Genomic DNA, 27,319 nt, shown 5'->3' with positions numbered 1-27,319 from the left:
TAAAATTAATAAAAAGATCTTTCTTAAAATATAAATAACACTCAATTTTCAAGATGGTTTATTAGATGTTACTATTTTTGGATACAAAACCCCATCAGATTTTCCTAATCTTCGTTCACTAATTTCTTTACTTCCAAAGTGAATATTTTTTACCATTCTTTCATTACTAGGAATTCCTAATCTTCCTAACAATTGATCAGTTAAATTAGGCACAATTGGTTGTAGAATGATTCCATTCACTCTTAATGTTTCCATCACTACATGTATAAGGCATTTTAAGAACTGGAGATCCTCTTCTTTTTTCTTAAGTTGCCATGGTTTATTGTCTGCTATAAGTTTATTGGCCCATTTTATATACATCATTACACATTCTATCACTTTGTATATGTTGTACTCATTATAATGTTCATCAACCATATCTGAAAAAAAGAATGAATCTTTAATTAGTATATTTCTTTTTGTAGACCAAAACAAAATATAAATAGCACTGAAAAGTATTGTTTTGGTGCATCTAAATTTGAATTTTCGAAATCATTTACTATCAGCTAAACAGTTAGCCTTATATGATCATCTGGATGCTTTTACACAATATTGATACATTGATATAATCTCTGATGACCAACTTCTTTTAGTCTTAACTTGCAAAAAGTAAAACTCTGACAGGGTAAAATTCAAACATAATATACACAAGTAACATACAATACTTGAAAAAGTGCTAAACAAGTCAAGTCGATACAACATGTACTAATAATACATTTAGTCAAAACAGGCAGCAAACAATTATGTGTGTGCTACCTGAAAACATGTCCAAGTCATATCAGTTGAAATAAATTGTCATATAAATTGAGGGATCAAATCATCTCACAGGAAGCCTCCCTGAGGATGACTGAGGCCAAGTTAGGTGCAGTTTGATATAGTGGTGTCAGTTTCTTGCTGTGTTGTAGACACATTGGTGGACTTTGGCTGTTTTCTGCTTTATGGTCGGGTTGTTGTCTCCTTGACACATTCCCCAATACTATTCTCAATTTTATGTCAGTTATGAAATTTAAAAATAATAAACAGTTTATATATCAATGTATATAGCATTTATGTAAGCTTGAGTTGTGGTCAGCTATTACCTCAAATCGACTTCAGTTTTTAAAGTTTACCTGGAAGTTGTTGTAATGATTTATACATTTTTACATCTTCAGGAGAAAACTTGGTTTCCAAAATTTCCTGATTGAGAGCTGGAAAAAGATCAGGAAAGTTTGTATTTATTTTCCTACTCGTACATCTATTCAACAGATTTCCTAGCTTATCTGCTAAGTCATTGTTCAGACAATCTAATGCCTTAAGATCACTGTAATCTGAAATGATAAATAACAAATTATATATAGCCTTTTTGTTCATATTTGCTTAATTTATAAAATCTGATATTAATCCATTCAATTTACAACTTTCAAAGTTAAGGTTCCTCCATCTTGGATTTTGAAATACCAGAAAACAATCAGTTTAGATCTTTAATAAAATGTGAGAATTTTCCTTTCAATATAGACAATGACATGTTTTATCATATCTATGGTTGTATTTTGCAAATAAAAAACAGAATACTTTTGTATGATTCATTTTTTTCCCAAACTTTGCCACATAAGGGGAGGCAACTCTAATATAAGGGGAGATAATTCAGATCAAGTTTATTTTATAATAGAATGAGTTAGGAATTTACCTATTTTATCATGTAGCCAGAAAACGAGTCCTGTGGTCCCATTTTTTCTTTTTCTTATCTAAAAGCATAATGTTTGAGCTATCTTCTCATATTTTATCTCAAAATTCTATGGTGTAATTTTTGTTTTATGGCAGAAAATGGAGTTTTCCATGCATTATCTATACAAAATATGTCAATTATGTACAACCTGTAGTGTTAATAAGCCCTGTGACCCATGCTTTTTATTATCTTTTTAAAAAGAAGCATAATATAAACTACATTTTGACAAATTATTAAAATTTTCTATGAATCTTAATTTAGACACCCCATCTACCTTTCATATTGATTTGAATAACTTTAATTCTAGGATTTCAACCATGAAATGAAGGTCATACATAATTTTACATCTTACTTATTAGGTCTTTCCACTTTTCTGTGGAAAGACCTATTGTATTTGTTCTGATTATTAGGTCTTTCCACTTTTCTGTTGAAAGACCTATTGTATTTGTTTTGATTATAATAATTTTTTTTTTCTTCCGCCAAATTTTGTTCTTGCAATAAATGTTTGTTTCGCAAATTGTCGCTTAAATATTTCTCATATTGTATCGTATAGTTTATGCGCTTTTAAATATCACCCTGCTAAGCCAAACCATTTTCTTTGTAAGAGTTATCTCCCTATTCACTGTTTATCATCAGAGTGCATCTCCTTCGTGACAAAAAAAGATATCGACAAAATTCTTCTTAAAAATTGTTCGTTACATCCTCAGGAATTTTTGGCTGATTTGGATCGAAGCGATTCAATGAAATTTTATAGGAGTTATCTACCTTTACAAAATAAATTTGTCGCTTAGTGTTTTCAACTCATCAACCGTTAACCGTATAACCCTGGAATGTTTTTCTCTGAGGCCCCTAGGTCCTAACTTAGAAAACAAGGTGAAGGTCAAAGGTCAAGGTCAACTTCTCAATTTTGATTTTTCCTTCTTTTTGCCTTTTTCCTGACAAATTGAAAGATACATATAAACTAGAGGCTCTAAAGAGCCTGTGTCGCTCACCTTGGTCTTGTGCATATTAAACAATGGACACGGATAAATTCATGACATAATTGTGTTTTGGTGATAGTGATGTGTTTGTAGATCTTACTTTACTGAACATTCTTGTTGCTACAATTATCTCTATCTATAATGAACTTGGCCCAATAATTACAGTGGAAAATATTTTCTAAAAATTAACAAAAATTTATGAAAAATGTTAAAAATTAACTATAAAGGGCAATAACTCCTTAAGGGGTCAATTGACTATTTTGGTCATGTAAACTTATTTGTAGATCTTATTTTGCTGAACGTTATTGCTGTATACAGTTTGTCTCTATCTATAATAATATTCAAGACAATAACAAAAAACAGCAAAATTTCCTTAAAATTACCAATTCAGGACAGTAACCTAACAACGGGTTATCCGATCCATGTGAAAACATCAGGGCAGATAGATCTTGACCTGATAAACAATGAAACCCTGTCAGATTTTCTCTTAATGCTTCGGTTTTTGAGTTATAAGCCAAAAACTGCATTTTACCCCTATGTTCTATTATTAGCCGTGGCAGCCATTTTGGTTGATTGGCCAGGTCACGTCACACATTTTTTAAACAAGTTACCCCAATGATGACTGTGGCCAAGTTTAGTTTAATTTGGCCCAGTAGTTTCAGAGAAGAAGATATTTGTAAAAGATTACTAAGATTTACGGAAAAATGGTTAAAAATTGACTATAAAGGGCAATAACTCTTTCAGGGGTCAACTGACCATTTTGGTCATGCTGACTTATTTGTAAATCTTACTTTGTTGAACATTATTGCTGTTTACAGTTTATCTCTATCTATAATAATATTCAAGATAATAACCAAAAACAGCAAAATTTCCTTAAAATTACCAATTCAGGGGCAGCAACCCAACAACAGGTTGTCCGATTCATCTGAAAATTTCAGGACAGATAGATCTTGACCTGATAAACACTTTTACCGCATGTCAGATTTGCTCTAAATGCTTTGGTTTTTGAGTTATAAGCCAAAAACTGCATTTTACCCCTATGTTCTATTTTTAGCCATGGCGGCCATCTTGGTTGGTTGACCGGGTCACGCCACACATTTTTTAAACAAGATATCCAAAAGATGATTGTGGCCAAGTTTGGATTAATTTGGCCCAGTAGTTTCAGAGGAGAAGATTTTTGTAAAAGATTACTAAGATTTAGGAAAAATGGTTAAAAATTGACTATAAAGGTCAATAACTCCTAAAGGGGTCAACTGACCATTTTGGTCATGTTGACTTACTTGTAAATCTTACTTTGCTGAACATTATTGCTGTTTACAGTTTATCTCTATCTATAATAATATTCAAGATAATAGCCAAAAACAGCAAAAATTACCTAAAATTACCAGTTCAGGGGCAGCAACCCAATAACGGGTTGTCGGATTCATCTGAAAATTTGAAGGCAGACAGATCTTGACCTGATAAACAATTTTACCGCGTGTCAGATTTGCTCTAAATGCGTTGGTTTTTGAGTTATAAGCCAAAAACTGCATTTTACCCCTATGTTCTATTTTTAGCCATGGTGGCCATCTTGGTTGGTTGGCTGGGTCACGCCACACATTTTTTAAACTAGATACCCCAATGATGATTGTGGCCAAGTTTGCATTAATTTGGCCCAGTAGTTTCAGAGGAGAAGAGTTTTGTAAAAGTTAACGACGACGGACGACGGACGCCAAGTGATGGGAAAAGCTCACTTGGCCCTTCGGGCCAGGTGAGCTAAAAAGCAAGTGCAAAATGTTTCCTTTATTGAATGAAGATATGTTACATTTGGTCTGATACATTTTAGTGTCATCTTATAGTAGTTGGTGCCCCTGAAATGTCTTAATATAAGGTTATTTGATTATAACTTAAACTAAGTTCATTATAAAGCCATATGATCTTGTACAAAAGGTTAGGTGACATATGACCTTGAAAAATGACAACCAGAAATGACCTTGAGAAAACCGGAAGTAGCTATTTTTGCACTTCTAGTTTCATATCAAAGTACTCAGAATCCATATATTTTGTAATTTAAATACATTTACTTATCACTAAAGACCAGAAGTGACTTTCTGTTAACCGGAAGTGGTCAATTATATCCCAGTTAACAGGCATAAGTATATAGAAACTACATATTTTTGGAATCAGTGTGAAAGAAGCTATCATATGAGACCAAAAGTAACATTTACTTAACCGGAAGTAGCATATGATCTCCATTAGTTCACTTTAGTTCAAGCACATCAAAACCATTATTTATCGCATCAGTCTGAAGAAACTAGCTTCTTTTCAAAATTTCTTTGATGTGGAAAGGCCTTCAATTGTTCTCTGAACAATTGGTTTTTCAATTTTCATATATCTTGTTTTACCCAAATATTTATTTAAATTAAAAATAAAAAGAATGAGTCCATAGACCATGGATGCCCCACTCACACAATCATTTTCTATGTCAGTGGACTTACAGATTGATCATTGGGATAAAATGCTAATTTGCCATTACAATTAGAAACATGTGCACTTAGTTTCAAGTTGATTGGACTTCAACTTCATCAAAAACTACCTTGACCAAATTGTTTAACCTTTAATCTGAAGTAGGACAGGAATGGATGGTCAGACAGGAAAAAAAATGGACAGACAAACAGAAATCATAATCGTAAGTCAGTTCAGCTTTCTGTCCATGTGTCCGAAACAAATGATAACCTTACCTGATTTGAAAGAACTTAATGCAGATGAAAGATATAAGGAAAGGGGATGAACCCTTTTGATTTTGGAGTCAACAGAGGTAGATTTAGTCTTATAAGAAGGGGGCCAGCCCCTCCACCCCTTTGTGAAAACAAAAATTGGTTGATTATATTGGCAATCATCACTGATTTATGACAGGAACCAGACCCCTCTTAGGCAATCAAAGGGACCCACTTATGAAATTTATGGATCCGCCACTGGTCAATATGAGTAAAGTCAGTCACTTTTCTTAACATATGAATATTAAAATGTGTATACCATATCTTTCTTGGTGTGCCATAGACTACAGTACTACAACAAGAAAACTTCTTATCGTACAATACAGTGTTTGTAAAAGATTTACTCAGTACTTACTACAATCTGCATGTGGCACTCCAGTTTTCAACAAGAAATAACGTAGCCCATCTGCAGTGTATCTGTCTACTCTTTCAAATGGATCTATGACATTACCTCTACTCTTGGACATCTGCATCAAATTATAATACAAATTTCAAATATTCTGTGATGGGTATATTTTTCAGATTTTTGCACATTCAGAAGATATGCCAAACAAAAGTGACCCAAAAAAGACACTTATATAAGACCAGAAATAATTCTTTATGAATCCTTTTCTCCTTATTAGACAATGTATGTTCCACTTGGTTTTTGTTATATTATGAATATTAATCCTAATTATTTTTTAAACGATTATTGGTTAATTGTAAAACAAGTTTAAATGAAAATTTAGAAGCTTCTCAAAATAAAACACAAGTGATTAAAACTTTATTAAGGTAGCTCAGATGTCTTCCTCAATATTGGATTTTGAAATAGCAGATAACAATCAATCTAGATCTTTAATGAAAGGTGCAAATTTCAAGAGAAGAATGTAATTCATGTGTAATACTTATCATGTTAATAAGAAAAATTCAGTATTTTATCATATTTTACAACCAGATGCTCCACAGGGCGCAGCTTTATACGACGCAGAGGTCGAACCCTGAACAGTTGGGGCAAGTATAGACACAATATTTAAGCTTGATACAGCTCTAAATTTGGATTGTGATTAAATAGTTGACACAACATAGGTTTCTGACACAGAATGAATGTGGTCTAAGAACTTAAACTTAAAAACTTAAAAATTTAAATTGGTCATTTACCTATCATGGTCCAATATCCAAAATCTAGATACATGATTATATTCAGCATATCATAGAACCCAAAGAATTCAATTTTTGATGAAATCAAATAATGTTCAATTTTATACCCTTTAGACCTCAATGTGGACCAATTTGATAACCGGGTCCAAATATTAAAAATCTAAATACATGGTTAGATTCAGCATATTGAAAAACTCCATATATTCAATTTTTGTTGAAATCAAACAAAAATTAATTTTGGACCCCAATTTGGACCAACTTGAAAACTGGGCCCTTAATCAAAAATCTAAGTACATGTTTAGATTCAGCATATCAAAGAACCCCAAGAATTCAATTTTTCTTAAAATCAAACAAAGTTTAATTTTGGACCCTTTGCACCTTAATGTAGACCAATCTAAATTTGGCATATCAAAGAACCCCAATAATTCATTTTTTGATGAAATCAAACAAAGTTTAATTTTGGACCCTTTTGGCCCCTAATTCCTAAACTGATGGGACCAAAAGTCCCAAAATCAATCCCAACCTTCCTTTTGTGGTCATAAACCTTGTGTTAAAATTTCATAGATTTCAATTTACTTATACTAAAGTTATTGTGCAAAAACCAAGAAAAATGCTTATTTGGGACCTTTTTTTGGCCCCTAATTCCTAAACTGTTGGGACCAAAACTCCCAAAATCAATCCCAACCTTCCTTGTATGGTCATAAACCTTGTGTTTAAATTTCATAGATTTCTATTTACTTATACTAAAGTTATAGCGAAAACCAAATGTCTTCTGACAACGACGATGACAACAACGCCGTCATACCAATATACGACCAAAAAATTTTCAATTTTTGCGGTCGTATAAAACCAGATTTTTTTTTGTTAGATTATTTTTTTATCTATTTTCCTACATAAGGGGAGATAACTCAGATACAGTTTTGTTTTAAAAGAATGCGAATTTAAAAACATCCTACTCATAGTTTTCTACACAGAAAAAGATAAGATAACTGAATTTCACAACATTGTATACCTATTCAGATATTCAGATATATATTGTTCATAGTTAGTAGGTTATAAAGCTTATGTCCTGCTTGTATTTTCCTTTTTTCATAACCTTCATTTCTAAAAAACATCAAAGGTTTAAGGGTAAAGAAAAATAGTAATTCCATTTGATATCTTTTGGCAGTAAAATAGTTGCTTTAATTCAGAGCCTGTTTGACTATGCAGGTAGTGTAAGTATTCAGCCATGTCCAGTCGGAATGGGGATGTTAAATCTTATATTTTGTGTAGAGAGAGTACCACTCTCTATGTATGATAAAGAACCCTTGTAAGTACTCTCTGAGGAGTCTGTAGATAGCCACTGAACAGTAAGCAAACATTAATGAATCAATCATGTCTAAGTAATGGACACCTCTGACACATAAACACAAAACCTACTTTAGTATTATCTACCAGGAAATGAGAATGACTTTGTATCCTTTTTGGAAGTGGGAGACCTGCTGCAAGTAAAAAGGCTGGCCAATATATGGCATGAAATCTGAAAGTATAAAATTCTGATACATAATTTACTGTAAAAAAGCATGTTGTTTTTGTTTGGATTAAGCAATGTTATGTACAATGATTTAAGGTAAAATATCTTAAATGCAGAAAAAAAATAACATTGAGATTATTTTGACAGTAACCAATTGTTGTTTGTCATTTCACTTGTGCATATTTCCCTTATTTAGACATTTGACTTTAATCTTTTATTGTATGTGCTGAACATTTATTCTTTTAACATACATGTACTTCAAATAGCAAAATAAAAACCAAGAATGATTAAACTCATAAAAGGATAACCTCATTTTACATGTTGGCTCATAATTAATGGTATGTTTCTTTTTGCAAATTCTCAGATACTATTTTACTGTTTTTCATCAAATCTTTTGAGTCGTTTATGAGGGTTTGCTGTTGCAAGGAGCATGAACAGACAAACAGTGATTCAACTATGTAGCCTCCAAAAAGTTTTTTCATAGGGTTAATGAAGTTGTTCATAGGGTTAAAAGGAGTGTTTAACAAAGTAATGATATATGCCTAGTATATAAGGGGATTGAATGGAAATCAGTGAGTAATGTACTTTTACAACATTGACAGGATAAAGCTTCTACAACAATACTAACCTTAAAATGTCTTTTCCAACCACATGACAATCAGGTGGCCAGTCATGTGATTCATTTGGATAACCAGATACAGTTAGATAATTTACTAAAGCATCTAACCATACATATATCTGTTGCAAATAGAAAATAAAATTCAAACCATATACTTTATCACCTGTATGATCAAGTACATAACTTTAAAAATGTCAACTAAATTCCTTGTTCACAGACTTATCTTTTTCATTCAGTATGGAACCATTTTGTGCAGTTTCTAATGTGTTGGTTAAAACTGGTGAAGGAATTGATTATAAATATTACATATTTACACTCCTTCTTATATCTAAATTCCACTTATTTTCTTAATACTACCTACAACTTCGCCAAATTCTTAAAGCATGACATTCCATTTTTTTCTTTTACATACATGTAATATAATATCTGTTCTGTTTTTCTTCATTGTATGCATCAATATTTACTAGGGTATTAGAGTCTGTATAATGCATGGAAAGGTACCATATCCTGATAATATACACAGCACACATAGTACACTTTTTTGTACATAAATTAGGCCATTAGTTTTCTCGTATGAATTGATATACATTTGTCAATTTGGAACCTTTTATAGCTGAGTATGCAATATGGGCTTTGCGCATTGTTGAAGGCCATACAGTGACCTATAGTTGTTAATTTCTGTGTCATTTGGTCTCTTGTGGAGAGTTGTCTCATTGGCAATCATACCACATCTTCTTTTTCTTATAAAATATCCTAGTTTAATTTGCCTACTGTTTGTGTATTATCACCAGGTACTGGTATACCCCATGTCAATCGATTCCTTTGTCGAGATACTGATAAATCCTCTAGGTCATCAACCCACTGTCTAACCATCACTTCAAATTTCTGTGGGTGGATCACTGAAAAAGAATATCAAAAAGTAACCTGAAAACTTGTAAATGAATTATGTTGAGGTCTAGATTCATCTTAATTTTTATATGACTGCAAAACTTTTTTTGCATCATATAATGCTATTATGTCTTCGTCATCGTCGTCTGCGTCGTCCTCAGAAACGCATTTAGTTTCCGGACAATAACTTTAGTTTTAGTGAATGGATCTCTATTTGTTGTTTCCAAACAATAATTTGTGTTTAAATGTATGAAACTCTCTGAAATTAAACAGCAAGTTTCCATACCATGAAGTGATTGTTAGTATTGACTATAGGGGGGGGGGGGGGGGTTATGGCTCAAACTATTTAGGAATTAGGGGCAAAAAGGGGGGAAAAGAGGTTTTTCTGGTCAATGGACAATTAAGACAATTTAAAAGCAGTGAAGGGAGGTAATCAAAAAAACATTTAAAATACAATTTTGGGAATGTTCAGATTTACCTAACTTACACTACTTGTAAATTATGAATTAAAAAATGTCAGTTTTTTTTTACAATTTGCCAATAAAATGCTTCACTGAGTTCAGCCTGATACGACCACAGAGGTTGAACCCTGAACAGTTTGGCCAAATTTGGATACAATATTCAAGCTTGATACTGTCTGAATTTGGATTGTTATCAAATTTTTGACATAATATAGGTTTCTGACACAAAACAAATATCAAGATCTTACAAATCTATTGTGCAATACTGTGCAATTAAAGATTTCTTCTTGAAACTTTATAAAAATTAAAAAAAAATTGAACCCCTTAAAAAAATTGGACCCCCCAAACTTTTTGAATCCCCCCTTGGAGCAATTACCCCCACACTCGATCCCTGCCTTTTCTTTTTAGTATGGAACCTTGTAGTACAATTTCAGAGAGATCCATACACTTAACCACAAGTTATTAGCTGGAAACTAGATATATGCTCATTTTTGGTCCTTTTTTGGCCCCTAATTTCTGCATGAATGGGGCAATAACCCCTTATCTCAACCCAAGCCTTTCTTTCGTGATATGGAACCTTGTGGTACAAAGTCAGATAGATCCATACTCTTACATACAAACTATTGTCCAGAAAGTACAAAAAAATGCTTATTTTTGGCCCCTTTTTGGCCCTTAATTCCTAAACTGTTGGCACCATAACCTCAAAATGTATCCAAACCTTCTACTTGTGGTATTAAACATTGTGGAATAATTTCAGAGCAATTGAAATACTTATACACAAGTTATTATCCTAAAAGTAGAAAAATGCTTGTTTTTGGCACCTTTTGGGCCCTTAATTCCTAAACAGTTGGGACCATCATCCTCAAAATCAATCCCAACCTTCCTTTTGTGGTAGTGAACCTTCTTATTAAATTTCAAAGAGATCCATTCATGTAAACTAAAGTTATTGTTCGGAAACCAATTTGTCTTTAGACGACGCATACGATTATACTATCCCAAATTTGTTTTTGCAGTGGTATAAAAAGGGGGGGGGGGGGGGGTAATTGCACAAAAGCAAAGAATATATAAATTCAAATCATATTACCAATTCTAAGTTCTTTGACTACAGTTATTCTGTGTAAGAAACCTAATATATGTCAAATATATAATAACAATCCAAATTCAGACCTGTATCAAGCACGAATATTGTGTCCATTTTTGCCCCAACTGTCCAGTGTTGGACCTCAGCGATCGTATCTGGCTGCACTCAGCAAAGCAATTTATTTAAAGATCATTATTAAACAAGGACTGTCAATTCACACCTTACATTTTCACACATTGTCTAATAACTTGGAAGTCACGGTGTGAATACTACTTAAATTTAAAAATTATCAACAGCGTTTTTTATTGCGATTTCACCCAACCAACCAAAATTTGCATACAGACATATGTATCTGATGTCAGAATGAGAGTTCTAATTATTGTGATTCACAGCCAGAAGAATTATTCATGTTAGTAAAAACCTCACAATAATTTCTTAATTTTAATTTTTAGGGGGGGGGAGGTCCTAAATGAAAAATTTTGTCCTGCATTTTTGTTTAGTTGTCATCTCTGTCCTGCCTTTTTATTTTTCACTTTATTTAGTCATGCCTTTTATTAATTACTTTATCATGACTTTATTTACATAAATTGCCATCCTGCCTTTTTTTGGCCAAATGCTCATCCTGCTTTTTTTTTTACTCAAAACTCATGTCTTGTCTTTTTCATATTTCATCCTAACCATTACTGTAGACAATTAGTCAGACATCTTTTTTTTTATGCAGTTGTTGTTTAATGTTTTTTCTGGTCACTTGAATTTGCAAAAACATACCTCCCTGATCAAGCCATTCTGTCAAACCATCTTTAAATTTTGATAATTTAAACATATAATTATCTTCTTTGGTCCAAACTACAGGATGCTTACTGTCATAGGCAACCTGCAAACATATTACCTTATTAAATATTTACTACAATTAAAAAATTGAGTCCCATCTAGAACTTCAACAAGGGATTAGAGGTGCGTTTTACACAAAGTTAACAGCATTGTAAGTACACTCAAAATGTTTGGTCAAGAGGTGTCAAGGACAACATAATAATGAAATGCATGTTATTGACAATATAATGGTTACAACCTTTGTCCAGGTCAAAACAACTCCTGATGAACTTACAGCCTACCAGAAAGGTTTATATGAATAATGTTTAAACATCTTTGTGTTTTATTTTTAAAAATAAAGTATATGAGGATTTACAATTTGACCCAATTTTAGGTATGTGGTAAAATATAATCACTATAGTATAATAATTCTGCGTCTTCCTCAATTTTCATATGTACAGGACGCGTTAACGAGAACCCTGCTATATATATATGTAAAACTTTACACAACAATACCATGTTACCTTAACTTTGTTCCCATCTTTATCATCTATTTCAATAACTTCATTTTCTGATAAATATGCTTCATCTGCCACAGAATACCATCCTTCATAAACACCTTTGTAAATATGATCATTCTTAATGAGGGATTGCTGCAGAAAATAATAAAAACTTTTAGGCACGTTTGCTTCTCACATTTCAGCTTCTCCTTAAGAAGGCTCGGGGGTGCAAACAAATCAGCTAATCAAAGAGCTGAAAGCTCTGAGGAAAAATGACGCCACTGCCTCTAATATTGGGATATTTTTTATGCAAGTCTTGATCTTCAAATACCGTAATAAGTTTAACATTACAACATGTCTCGTACCCATATATTATAATTGATATTTGTATATGTGTGTGTGAAGTAAAGATGACAACTGACTGTTTTTTTTTAATACAAATGAACAGGTCAAGAGTCAAGACTATCTGAATGATCTACAGTATCCAATGACTACTGGCTGTTTTTTTGTACACATAAATAGGTCAAGACTATCTGAAATTATGATCTACAGTATCCAATGACTACTGGTTGTTGTTTTTTGTACAAATAAATAGGTCAAGAATACTGGAATGATCTACAATATCCAATGATTACTAGCTGTTCTTTTGTACTAATAGATAGGTCAAGACTAATTACTATTTAAATGATCTACAATATCCAATGACTACTGGCTGTTCTTTTGTACATACTAAATAAAGACTACCTGAATGATCTAAAGTATTCTAAGTAATGTGTAATTTTTTTCTTGCAATTACATTTTTCTAAATCAAGAATACAGACTTCTAGTATCCTTTCAAACCAAATGATTACAAAGAGCCTGTTGTAACACGCTCTTATACTCCACTAGTCCTATAACATATGACTTCGCATTCTTATTCAATTTTTAATGTTTTTATACTGATATTTTCATTTAAAAAAAAAAAATTAATGCAAAGTGTGACACATTGATAGTAAAAAAATTTATCAGAACAGTAAATAGAAATAGTAAATAATGCTCCTGAGGTCATATGTTATAGGACTTATTACCCACATACTCATTAAATAAGTTACTAGTGACATAGTTATTTCTGTTACTTGAAGCAAATTCTATTTCTGTAGATTTACACAATAGCATAATATTGTTATACTTGTTTTATTTCACCTTGAAGATTAGACAAATAGGGATACTCCTTTGATTTTTTTATTTCATGCCAGTCAGGTCCCTTTATATGAAACTTGAAACCACTTCTCTGCCATATTGATATTTTATAACAACTCTGCCCATGACCCATATAATTTGATATTCATTCTTTAACCATATATCATAGAAAGCTAGTTTTTTATTTTACACTAATCCACAATCTTTCATGTCAAATTTCTGTCTCCATTTAATTTTATGTCATTGTCGAACCATCATGGTATTAAACACAGTTCCAAGTTATTATGCTATTATAGTGGGTCACCATACATGTATATTCAACTTGGGTGGCATTCCAGTTATTGAAATTTGTGTCAGATTGGATAATGAACATGATGAACTAGACCTTTATGAACTGATCTCATAATTTAATATGGAGCCATAGTATGCGACCCCTACCCCGTAACAAAAATAAACATGTCAAGCGGCAAAATTTATCACCAGAGATTACAAGTCAAGAGAGGATGGATAAGTCTCCAAAATGCTTGCCAAACTGGAACTACAACAAGATCTCCAGACAAGGACGAACAAGGCTAGTAATTGAAGCCAAAGTTAGTATTTATGTAAAAAGTAGTTGAGGGGCTGATTCACACTATTGAACGTTACCAGACAAATTCCTCTAAAAAGCATGTCCGAAGAGAACCATAACTGCCAAGAAATTCAAAGAATACCACGCAACAATCGACACTGTTGTGCACGCATCAAACGTAGATAGCTTTAAATCTGTTCTCCCGCCCCGTTAATAAATCGGCGGCGCTCTCTCAAACCGTTGTATTAAAGCCAGCATCAATATCGACATTTTATTCACATGTCATACAGATACAGTCTGTTACAGCCTCTACTGTTGTTACTTTGTAAACAAAGATTGAGTCGGATTTCCGGTACTTCGATCTGTCTTATAACCAGTAGAAAGTGACCAACACGGACACATTATATTTTTTTTATAAAAAAGGCAGTTGTTTGTAAAACGAAAAGACTTTCAAGTTTTCCCCGATTAATTATATATCTTTAATGTTTTAACAATGTTTTAGTTTTACTTCACATAATCAATAAAGTTATAAAAATAGATTTATGAGTATTTTTAACAACATTGGTTGGTACACTTCGATCTTTTTGGTAATAAGAAGGACCGGAGGTATGTAAACTGGTTCCCGGTTGATTATATTACAACACATAATAGAAGCAGATTCAAGTTTGTATGTAAAATAGTAAATACGAAACCAAGCGCGGTAGACGGAGAAATGTAATGGAAAGTAAATACGAATCAAGCGCGGTAGGCAGAGAAATGTAATGGAAGTTCATGTCACTAGTATTGGAAACATGCCGCTGAAAGCGTCATTTTCCAAAAACTAAACATTTGTTTTTTCATTATAAATTTTATTCATTACACTATTAGTTTTTGCTTTATGATATGGTACAAAAATCAACCAAACAAATCGATTCTGTTTGGCCCCAGACGACTTTTAAAATGTTTATATCATTGAAAAAGCTCCAAATTATCTCCCTTTGGTGCAAAAAGCATTAAAATTGAAATATCTTTTTATACTTATTGGTGACCTATATTTTTTATTATTGTTTTCAAATAAGCTGTACATCAACTAAATAATTGTAAAATTTAAGCGATATCTGCAATTTAGTTCTTTTTTTTAATTTCGATATTACCTCTATTTCTCCTATTAGTTCAACAGAAAAAAAGGACATTAACAAAAATGTATGCTTCTTTCGGAGGCAGATTGTGAGCTTAAATGAACAGTGACCCCATTTTTTTATTTCATTTTTCTATTAGGTATATGATAAAGTTCATTTATAAAAAAGTACATCAAAATCCTATATTAAAAAAAAAAATGATTTATACCCGCGAGCCCCCTTAAGTTAATTATTTGTTACTTTGTTTGTTGGTCTAACATTACTTTCAGCTACATTTTGCTTTATTGTGGCCACCAGTTTTAATGGTTGGAGGAAGTCAGAGTTATATTGAACCATCAACCTTTGGAAAGAAAAAAGGCTCTCCTAAATATGTTTCCTATCTATAGACTCATGAAAGTTTTATGCAGTATCACTGCTTTATTAAATCTATTGCTAGAATAATGGAAAAGAAATTTAAAGCGACATTAAAATAAAGATATACTTCACAATCCTATTGTGTTCATATTTTCTTGTTTTAAGCTTGAAAATGTCCTATAGTTGTTTTAAACTTCTTCATTAGATCTCTGGTGGAGAGTTTTCTCATTGGCAATAATACCTCATTTTTTATTTCAAATTGTAGTTTTATGAACACTCTGACATTAGCTGCAAAGAATAGGTGGCCTTCAGTGGTTTTCTGTTCTTTTGCCAGGTTCTTGTCTCTTTGCATTTACACATTCCCCATTTCCATTCTCAATTTTATTACACAGACTACTGGTTCTAACTGAAAGTCTACCTACCCAGAAATGACTGACCACTTCTTTATGCCTATTTTCTGTAGTTCTGATGAAGTCTGTATACTTAATATCTGTTATACTGAATAAATCCTTAAAAAAAAATATGCCACTTAATTAAAATACTTTATCATTAGTTTAGCAAAGTCATGAAACTTCAAATAAAAAAAATATAATATGTTTTATATTCATGTACTTTCTTGTAGAACATCCTTTATCTTATTAATAGAAATCTTCATAAATGTACTGCTGTTGAATTATTGTCTTCCTGTACTCTAATACTGATATTTTACTGAAGCAGAGACCTTCACTATGAGACCTGGCACTTAATCATAAACTAATAAAATGGCTCTGTATAAAAACATGCCTTAGGATACCTTTTGAATCAATCAGTTTGTTATGTTCATTATTTAAATCAGTATGTCAAGTGTCCACTGAATCATTCCAAGCAAACTCAAGTTTTGGTACAAAATGTGAAAATCTGACAATTAATTAAAGTCCAATAACTCTGGAGCAACAACAAAATTAAAATTAATCAAAAGCAAACTTTCTTTTGTCATTTCTAATGTAGTGATAAAGTTATATGAAAATTATGTTAAAGTGTATTTAAGGTACCGGTATACTGCAAAGTTTTGACAGAAAAATGTAAGGGTGGCCAGACATGGGTACACCATAATACATCATGTCTTTGACAGGTGTTATGGCCAGACATGGGTACACCATAATACATCACATCTTTGACAGGTGTAAGGGTGGCCAGACATGGGTACACCATAATATATCACCTCTTTGACAGGTGTAAGGATGGCCAGACATGGGTACACCATAATACATCACGTCTTTGACAGGTGTAAGGATGGCCAGACATGGGTACACCATAATACATCACGTCTTTGACAGGTGTAAGGATGGCCAGACATGGGTACACCATAATACATCACGTCTTTGGCAGGTGTTTACAAGTAAGGATGGCCAGACATGGGTACACCATAATACATCACGTCTTTGACAGGTGTTTACAAGTAAGGATGGCCAGACATGGGTACACCATAATACATCACGTCTTTGACAGGTGTTTACAAGTAAGGATGGCCAGACATGGGTACACCATAATACATCACGTCTTTGACAGGTGTTTACAAATTATTACATGAATTAAACTGTAATAGCACTCACTGACTTACAACTGTGGGCCATATCTTTCAAAAGCTTTCAAAAGAAGTTCCACAACTGAGAATTTAAAGGTCCTAATAGTATCTCAAACACTGTTTCGCCAGGACCTTTTAGCATCGTGGTAATGTGATGCTATATTTATGAATGTGATGCTATCTGAATTGATTTTCTTATAGATTGTGTTATGGATGTGATGGTATAATTTTTAGACACATGATGGTATTTGAGTTTCCTTTTTTACCAGGATGCTATATATGAAAGATCTGGGGAGAACACTGTCTCAAGTGCCATAAATATTCATTTCACAAGTCTGATTTCAACATTTGAATAACATTAATTATTCAGTCAAAAAAAATGAAATAATATAAGAAAATGCATAAAATATTTTATCAGCAATTTGTACATTTTCCCTTTGATCCTACTGCCAAATATTTGTTGAATTCATGAACAGGACCTAATACCAATAACTATAAGGCAATGACATCATGTAAAACTGTATCACAGAGTGACAGATTCATGTACACTCAAATTAAATATCAAGAAATGCACACAACTTCATTTATTCAACTTCACAACTATCACAACCTAATGTACATGTAAATATAGTTTTACTAACTATTTCAATATTTTTGTATTTCAAAAAAAAAATCCATGAAATACAGAAACAAGAGTGCACACGCTGAAATGTCTCGCCTTCTATACTAATCATTGATATTATGTTGATAGTCTTAAGTATAAATCTAAGCTTTATTACAACTGTCACATAAACTTTACATTAACCAAGATAACTAAACAAAGACCAATGAACCTTGAAAAAGAGGTCCAGGTCAGATGAACCATGCCAGGCAGACAGGTACAGCTAACAATGCTTCTATACAACATATATAGTTGACACATTACTTATAGTTTAAGAAAAATAGACCAAAACACAAAAACTTAACACTGTGCAATGAACCGTGAAAATGAGGTCACGGTTAAATAAAACCTGCTCGACTGACATAAAGATCATAAAATATTTCCATACACCAAATATAGTTGACCTATGGCATATAGCATTAGATAAAAAGACCAAAACTCAAAAACTTAACTTTGACCACTGAACCATGAAAATGAGGTCAAGGTCACATGACATCTGCCCGCTAGACATGTACACTTAACAATCATTCCATACACCAAATATAGTAGACCTATTGCATATGGTATGAGAAAAACAGACCAAAACACAAAAATTTAACTATAACCACTGAACCATGAAAATGAGGTCAAGGTCAGATGACACCTGCCAGTTGGACATGTACACCTTACAGTCCTTCCATACACCGAATATACTAGCCCTATTGCTTATAGTATCTGAGATATGGACTTGACCACCAAAACTTAACCTTGTTCACTGATCCATGAAATGAGGTCGAGGTCAAGTGAAAACTGTCTGACGGGCATGAGGACCTTGCAAGGTACGCACACATCAAATATAGTTATCCTATTACTTATAATAAGAGAGAATTCAACATTACAAAAAATTTGAACTTTTTTTTCAAGTGGTCACTGAACCATGAAAATGAGGTCAAGGACATTGGACATGTGACTGACGGAAACTTTGTAACATGAAGCATCTATATACAAAGTATGAAGCATCCAGGTCTTCCACCTTCTAAAATATAAAGCTTTTAAGAAGTGAGCTAACGCCGCCGCCGTAGCCGCCGCCGTAGCCGCCGCCGTAGCCGCCGCCGCCGCCGGATCACTATCCCTATGTCGAGCTTTCTGCAACAAAAGTTGCAGGCTCGACAAAAATTACAGATAAAAAGAATAACAGCATTATATCATTTTATATTGACTTTTTCAAATCAAATGTCAGTATGCTCTAGCAGACATCTTTGGGATATTCTTGCAGATAAAGTTAGTATTAAAACTGAAATACTATTATTGTATAAATATATACGTAAAATTGAGAATGGAAATGGGGAATGTGCCAAAGAGACAACAACCCGACCATAGAAAAAAACAACAGCAGAAGGTCACCAACAGGTCTTCAATGTAGCGAGTAATTCCCACACCTGGAGGCGTCCTTCAACTGGCCCCTAAACAAATATATACTAGTTCAGTGATAATGAACGCCATACTAATTTCCAAATTGTACACAAGAAACTAAAATTAAAATAATACAAGACTAACAAAGGCCAGAGGCTCTTGACTTGGGACAGGCGCAAAAATGCAGCGGGGTTAAACATGTTTGTGAGATCTCAACCCTCCCCCTATACCTCTAGCCAATGTAGAAAAGTAAACGCATAACAATACGCACATTAAAATTCAGTTCAAGAGAAGTCCGAGTCTGATGTCAATAGATGTAACCAAAGAAAATAAACAAAATGACAATAATACGTGTTTACAAACCCTGAATTTCTTTGAAATATTAGTGCAATGTTGCTCTGGTGATAAACCAAATTTTTCAGCTGCCTGTTGTATCTGTAAAATAAAGTTTGGTACGTTTTACAATAACATGAATAATTAATTTATCTTTTGTAACAGTTTATGACAATAACAGGTAAATCTGTTTATGATATTAGGTCCTAGAATATCCTTAGTACTTTGAAGTTCCATTAAAGAAAATTAATGTCAATAAGATAGATATTTTCATATCCAAGTTGCACCTTTTCATACTATGTTCCTCATAAAAAAAAGTGCAAATGTAGGTAGGTATTTTATATGAATTTCATGACAGACATTTAATGCCTGGATTTGGAGGGTGCGTCTAAACACTGCTAAGGAGTCCTTAGTGCACTAAGGACTAGATGGAGTGCTGTTACATGTAATTTCTTTTCATATTATGGTAGAAATTGATATTTAATGCATAAATTTCAAATTTTTTAGAAAAATAATCATAAATAAACGAGACATTCAACATTATTTAGACACGTGCCTGTTTTTCTTTGATATGCCGAAAATCAATGAACCGTTTTATTTAATGTTCATATTATTAGGTGACTGAAATGGCAGCAGTCCTTTTGCACCAATAACTGTTTTTCAGGGGTATCATTTGCGCTAAATTTTGTTTACCAAATGTATCAACTGCGCCAATATTCGGAACTCATTTGCGTCAATTTACCTGTACACATATCTATCATAAATAAAAATGATTAATATATATTCATTCTTATTTTTGGCTTAAAAAGTATCATATGTTCGGAGATACTTCACCATGAAGATGTCTGATAAGCATCTGAAGAGAAATGGCTCAAAATGCATTAGACAGTCAATGTACAGGGATAGAATAAAACTTATTGCTTTTCTGAATATTTAATAAAGATGTGCCAATAGAGAAGAAAATAGAAGCTTTTGCTGATAATGTTTTAGCCACATATGTTGATGACACAGTGCTTTGTTCCCACCATGCGTATGGGCTTTATTATTATATTAGGATTATTATGAACTGTTTTATGCATTTCATCCTTCAATGCTTGTGTTTTCGGACAAAAAAGTGAAGTTACAAGCTACTACATACATCAAATTGGGAAGTACACATGCAGCAGCATTAAGAAGAAGATATGTTTCAGAAAAGGAAACATTTGTCGTGTAAACTTCCGGTTCAAAGTCCGAATAAAGGAGTAGGGAAGTCATTTTTCTTCTAATTGGCGCAATTGTATGTTTTATTTATGGCGCAAATGATACCATGTAATTTTAAAACATGTGGCGCAAACGTAGCATTCTAGAAAAATGTTTGTGGCGCAAAAGGATGCATTTTTGGCGCAAACGGATCTCATATACATTTTTTTAAAATATTTTAAGGGGCCAGCTGAAGGACGCCTCCGGGTGCGGGAATTTCTTGCTACATTGAAGACCTATAGGTGACCTTCTGCTGTTGTCTGTTTTATGGTCGGGTTGTTGTCTCTTTGACATATTCCCCATTTCCATTCTCAATTCTGTAATTCACATTGATATATTTTTTGAAAGTTTGTGTTGAAAATTGGATAACCAGCAGAGATGTTTGTTGCTTTTTCATTAAACTCATCTTGATCTTGGGCTGTGATAAGTCCGGTAATTGCAAGTTCATATATGACCTGTTTGGGCAGGGATTATCTTATGCGTTTGCTGTGGTTCATTTTCAAAAAAAGGTAAAGGCATATTTTCAAGGTATTCATACGAAGCATTCTCTTTCTCTGTCAAAATTATATCTTAAGCTCTAAATTAACACATACTGAAATTTTTTCTGAATAATGTACTAAAAACTGTGGAACATTTTAAAAAAACATTTGTCTCTTTTGTATATTTGAAAATGAAATTTAATCTGACTAAAAATCGTGAAATGATTTTTCAACTTCTTTTACTTTTAGAAAAAAAAATGTCGAACCTATTCAAACAATTAAGTACCGTAAGAAGCCTTTGTAAACAGATATCAAACTGGTTGAAAACTAGTGGTTTTGATAAACACCAAGGACGCCACATGATTTTGTTCTCAATTCAATTGTAATTTTTTAGTGAAACTATTTGTAAATACAAGCATCTTTGTCGAAATAAAAATTAAAAAAAAACACTTATAAGTATATATCTATTCCTTTTGTCTTCGTATCTCTTACATAACAAGCTGACCACACTCTAACTTATTAGTCATTTAGTAAGCGCTCATCAAAGTCGTGCACCCATGGCAAATAACTTTGTCGGAAAAGAAATAATACAAAAACTACTACTAAATAGAGTTTAATGGAAACAAAAACAAAATTATTTGTCCTTTTAATCATTTTTAATAAGAACAACACATTTAATAATAAATATTAAGCATAAATCTTTTCGATACAACTGTTTATTTCTAAAAAAATAAAAGAAAGTTATGATTGTTTAATCAATTGTTATGTTATTTGGCACGTGTCAAACGGTTCATTGATTTTCGGCATATCAAAGAAAAACAGGCACGTGCCTAAATAATGTTGAATATCTCGTTTATTCATGATTATTTTTCTATAAAATTTCAAATTTATGCATTTAATATCAATCTCAAACATAATATGTACAAATAATACACATAACAGCACTCCTTCTAGTCCTTAGTGGCATTGTATAGTCCTTAGTGCACTAAGGAGTCCTTAGCAGTGTTTAGACGTACCGGGATTTGGATGGCAAGTTGGTAACCCTTACCTTTATCAATGTTTATTTCACTTCATTCATATTATAATATCAACCTTTCACTGAAGCAATGAGCTAAACTATTTTACCACCCAGTTGGTCAGTTTGTAGAGAAGATTCAAACTGCAATCAGTTAAAACCTATTTAGCAAGTGGTATTTAGATCATACAAAGCTTTCTGAATAAGCATTGTAAAGACAAAACAAATACAAAGCTTGACTTTAATACCTTTAATTTCCTGGTTAAGGTATTAAGACGAAATTATAAGAATTGAATACTTCTTTCCCCTTGTTAAGTATTATTTTTTCCAATGTGAAAGTATTGACCATGTTCATATTTGTATTATCACATGCACTTTCATGAATGCTTTAGCAAACAAATAAAATAATTAAAAGAAACATTCGATTTTTATATAATTTAATTTTGGTTGTAACACCTCTTCTGATTGGCTGACGTCGTTTTGTTTATCAGTCCATAGACATAATTTTGTCTTGTGACCGTGATGTCATCAACGTTTTTTCATGATTTACTCCAGTTTAAAATGGAATTAAAAATCAAATTATAAGAAATGACTAATATTTTTTCTGTCTATTCGAAATAACATAAAAAATGTGGTGCACACTTTAAATAACCCACTACGTGGGTTATTCAGTGAGCACCGTATTTTTTATGTTATTTCTTCATAGACAGAAAACATATTACAGTCATTCCTTAAATATACAGATTGTAAAATTGAAATTCTTTCAGTTTAATAGACAACTTACCTTTAATCCATGTTCATCTGTTCCTGTGGTAAAAATTACATTACCTCCCTTTAATTCATGCCACCTAGCAACAGAATCTGCTAGAACAGCTGTGTACAAATGTCCAATATGTGGCTCTAAAATATATTTATAAAAAATGGTATGAGCGATCAAATTAATTTCTTTTTAAATTGAACATGTTTGTGGTTTATGAAGGAGGAGACTAAATCAATTTTATCAGATAATCTTTACATGACTATAAAACTGTACTATAAGCTAGCTAAATAACTGAACAAAAAGTTTAACAAATTATAGGTGTACTGTACACTATGTTCATTTACATTTTATATTGGACTCCTGTAATCTTTTTTTTTATTAAACTACAATTTCACTTACTTAAGCCTCGGCCACACCTTAACAGATAGCTCGAACCGATGCCTAAAGGATAACTTTTTTTCAATCTGTTCATGTCCATTAGACGTACGTTCTTATCTGTTAGACATCCGTTCATATCCATTAGACGTCCGTCCATATCCATTTCATGTCTGTTTAGTGTACGTTTTATCTGTCGACGTCTGTTCTGTCTGGTGGAAAATTTTGAGCATGTTCAAAACTTTGAACGGACGTCCAATGGATGAAGTGTCCATTGAAGCCCGGTAGGCGTCCGTTTTGTACGGTACTCGTCCGTTTCGTTTCCGTTTTGTGTTCGTTACTTGTCCTTTATACATCCGTTGGAGGTCTGGTATAAAAATTCACCAACAGATTTCTACAGGATTTTTAACAGATAAAACGGATGTTGAACTAATGTGAAACAGACTTCTACTGGACATTTAACGGATAAAACAGTTGATGAATGGATCTGAAACAGATAAATGCCAATTCCAAATTTCGCATATATATAAAGGAATGCCAATTATTTGTATGTCAGATGTCTTGAGGTTCATGAATTCTTATTATTCATAATCGATCTTAGAGTAAAGGCATGTCTTCACATTCAAGCAGCTCTTATTCAGGCCAGACACTGCCGTTTGAACAAACCAAAACCAGTTACACAGAAATTTTTTGAATATTTATGTGATTTACATGTATTATTATTGTTGCCTTTAATTTTTCCATTCATCTTGTTCATTCATTTTAACCGGTACGCTTCCGTTAGGTGTCTGTTTTTTTGCGGTACTCGTCAGTTGAATGTATGTTCGACATCCGTTCTGTCCGGTACGTTTCTGTTTTTCGTATGTTGCCTATCCAGTGTGTGTACGTTATGCATTCGTTACACGTCTGTTTAATTTGGTCAGTACATCAATGGATAACAATTTTGTCAACGGAAAACTTTTATTTTCATCCGTGAGGCGTCCGTTCGTGCTACCCAGTAAAGTGTGACCACAGCTTTACATATATTCCTTCTCTTTCTAACATTTTTTTTCATTATTCTAATTCTTCTTGATGTGGTTTTTAATTATTAAACAAGAGACCACACACTGAAAAGTCTTGCCTGTTTTACTTAAATCACGAAAATTAATGTTGAAAGTCTGTAAAATGTTCTATGGAAATGAATTCAAGGTCAGCTGAACCATGCCAGAAAGACATGTTTCCTTAATACCATTTCTCCATACACTAAACTTAGTTGACCTTTTGCTTAAAACCAGACCACAAAATCTAAATATTGTCAAATGAACAATGAAAATGAGATCAAGTTCAGATGAAACCGGCTAGACAGACATGTAAACTTTTCAATCATTTCATACACTATATATAGTGGCCCTATTAATATATTGCTTACAGTATCTGTGAAAAAGATCAAACCACAAAAACTAAAACTTGTCTAATAAACCATGAAATTGAGGTCAAGGTCAGATGAAACCTCCAAGACTAACATGTACACCTTACAATCATTCCATAAACCTAATACCATACTTATTGCTTATAGTATCTGAGATGTAGACTTGACAATGTAACTTAACCTTGATCTCTGATAAATGGAATGAGGTCAATGTCAGGTGAACCTTACCTGACAGACATGTACAGTAGACATTGCAATGACCTATTTATCAAATATAGTTATCCTATAACTCATACATACATTTATATTGTCTATTTTATTAAGCATCCTTAAATATTGGATAACTTTAGAAAAATCTGAAGACATTTTACTAAAAGAAGCACTGGCACTATATCTAAAAGCCTACATGAAAAAGGTCACACTTCATGGTATAGTTATATTATTAAAGTTTTGGAGCTTCTGGATCTCTCTCCCAACAGTTTACTACATAAGAGTAAATATTGTATTAAAAAATAGTTATGGGAAAACTTAAAGGATTGTATATCATGTATATAAAAGAATGGAAAATTAACATTTTTAATGATGTAAGAAGTATTAAAAACCTAAAAAATAAACTTCGTACATTTCGTTTACTCAAAACACTTTTTAATTTTGAACCCTATGTCATGTACAAAATGTATGTAAACCTGCTAAACTCTAAACAAAGGCAGGCATTAACAAAACTAAGAATTGCAATGAATTGGGGACCATCAACTTGCAATCGAAACAGGGAGGCACAAAAACATCCCAGCTCTTGAGCGTATTTGTAAACTTTGTGAGGAGGAGGTGGAAGATGGGATCCACTTTCTCCTATGATGCAAAAAATTAGAAACGCATAGAATAACATTTATTAAGGGGGCTCCTGGGTATAAATCATTTTTTTTTCTAATATAGGATTTCGCTATATTTTTTTATAAATGAACTTTATCATATACGTAAAAGAAAAATGAAATAAAAAAAATGGGGTCACTGTTCATTTAAGCTCACAATCTGCCTCTGGAAGAAGCATACATTTTTGTTAATGTCCTTTTTTTCTGTTGAACTAATAGGAGAAATAAAGGTAATATCGAAATAAAAAAATATAACCTAATTACAGAAATCGCTTAAATTTTACAATTATTTAGTTTATGTACAGCTTATTTGATAACAATAATAAAAAATATAGGTCACCGATGAGTTAAAAAAGATATTTCATGGCATTTTTGCACCATAGGGAGATAATTTGGAGCTTTTTCAATGATATCAAACACTTTAAAAGTCATCTGGGGCAAAACCATAACATTTTTTGGGGTTGATTTTTGTACCATATCATAAAGTAATAACTAATAGTGTAATAAATAAAATTTGTAATAAAAAAATAAAAGTTTAATTTTTTGCTGAAATTTTTGTACCCACGAGCCACCTTAAAGAACTTTGTATTTCTTATCCTAATCTAAAGAAATGTAACAATGAAAATATTTTTATATGGCTAATGGGTTGTGAGAATCTAGAAGTTCTAAAACACCTATGTAATTTAATAATCAGTCTCTGGACTGAGAGGGATAATTTGTTAAAAAATGTAAATGATGCCAATTTACTGACTCAGTGAATCATTCATAGGCCAAATTTAAATTTTATGGCACTAATGGTATCCATAAACAGTTGAATAACATTTTTATATGTTTAATATATATATAAATATCTGGGGTTTTAATTTTTCTTTTGTGTTTATTTTCTCTATTCTAATTCTATATTTTGTCAGTATATCTCATTAAGAATTTAAAATAATCATTGTAATAATTTTTTTTGTAATTATACTGCTCTCTTAAGGCGTCCTTGATTGACAATAAAAATATTGTATTGTATTATAAATAGTAATTGCATAGGCGGATCAGCGGGGGGCCTTGCAGGGCCTTGGACCCCCCTTTCAAGGGGAAAATTTGATTGATTATATAGGGAATCACTGAAGCATGACTCAAGTGAGGACCCCCCCCCCCCCCAGTTGGTCAGTCAGCGGGGCCCCCTTTTGAAAAGTACTGGATCTGCCACTGAACTGGTCCTTGTATCCATGAAATTTCAAGCAGTAAAGAAAACAATAGTACCCCACTTTTCACTGTACATGTATACATGTACATATCTATAAAGACACGTGTAGTGGTTTTACATGTTAGTTTTGTTACTATACCTGCATTTACGTAGAAAATTGGTGTAGTCACAAAATAGTTATTACACGTATAAAACCTTATTTGCTTGAATACTCTCCCACATCTTATAAGTACAATTTTCTTTCGGAATAACATGGATTTTGTCAGCATTATTTACAAATTATACAGCTTTAGTTTTGAGAAGACAAAATATCAGGGCCTA

At 32.5% G+C, this 27,319-nt stretch overlaps 1 protein-coding gene across 2 annotated transcripts; it reads right to left on the bottom strand.

The window, feature by feature from the left end:
• Nucleotides 1–27,319, bottom strand: LOC143067421 (methionine--tRNA ligase, mitochondrial-like). Of its 2 annotated transcripts, XM_076240677.1 has the most exons (12): nucleotides 27,138–27,319; nucleotides 23,176–23,291; nucleotides 19,689–19,760; nucleotides 16,131–16,217; nucleotides 12,514–12,642; nucleotides 11,948–12,053; nucleotides 9,521–9,648; nucleotides 8,759–8,868; nucleotides 8,037–8,136; nucleotides 5,836–5,947; nucleotides 1,149–1,346; nucleotides 1–419 (listed from the first exon to the last, which is right to left on the bottom strand). In XM_076240677.1, exons 1-12 carry the CDS (start codon nucleotides 27,265–27,267, stop codon nucleotides 49–51), a joined length of 1,659 nt encoding a protein of 552 aa, XP_076096792.1. In that variant the 5' UTR covers nucleotides 27,268–27,319; the 3' UTR covers nucleotides 1–48. The 2 variants fall into 2 exon arrangements, with proteins under 2 accessions (XP_076096792.1, XP_076096793.1); XM_076240678.1 differs by lacking the exons at nucleotides 19,689–19,760; nucleotides 23,176–23,291; nucleotides 27,138–27,319 and adding an exon at nucleotides 15,595–15,694 and having other exon boundaries at nucleotides 16,131–16,216.

The sequence above is a fragment of the Mytilus galloprovincialis genome, chromosome 3 (assembly GCF_965363235.1).
Source record: "Mytilus galloprovincialis chromosome 3, xbMytGall1.hap1.1, whole genome shotgun sequence".
Taxonomy (NCBI): domain Eukaryota; kingdom Metazoa; phylum Mollusca; class Bivalvia; order Mytilida; family Mytilidae; genus Mytilus; species Mytilus galloprovincialis.
This window is presented reverse-complemented; position numbering and strand designations above follow the sequence as displayed.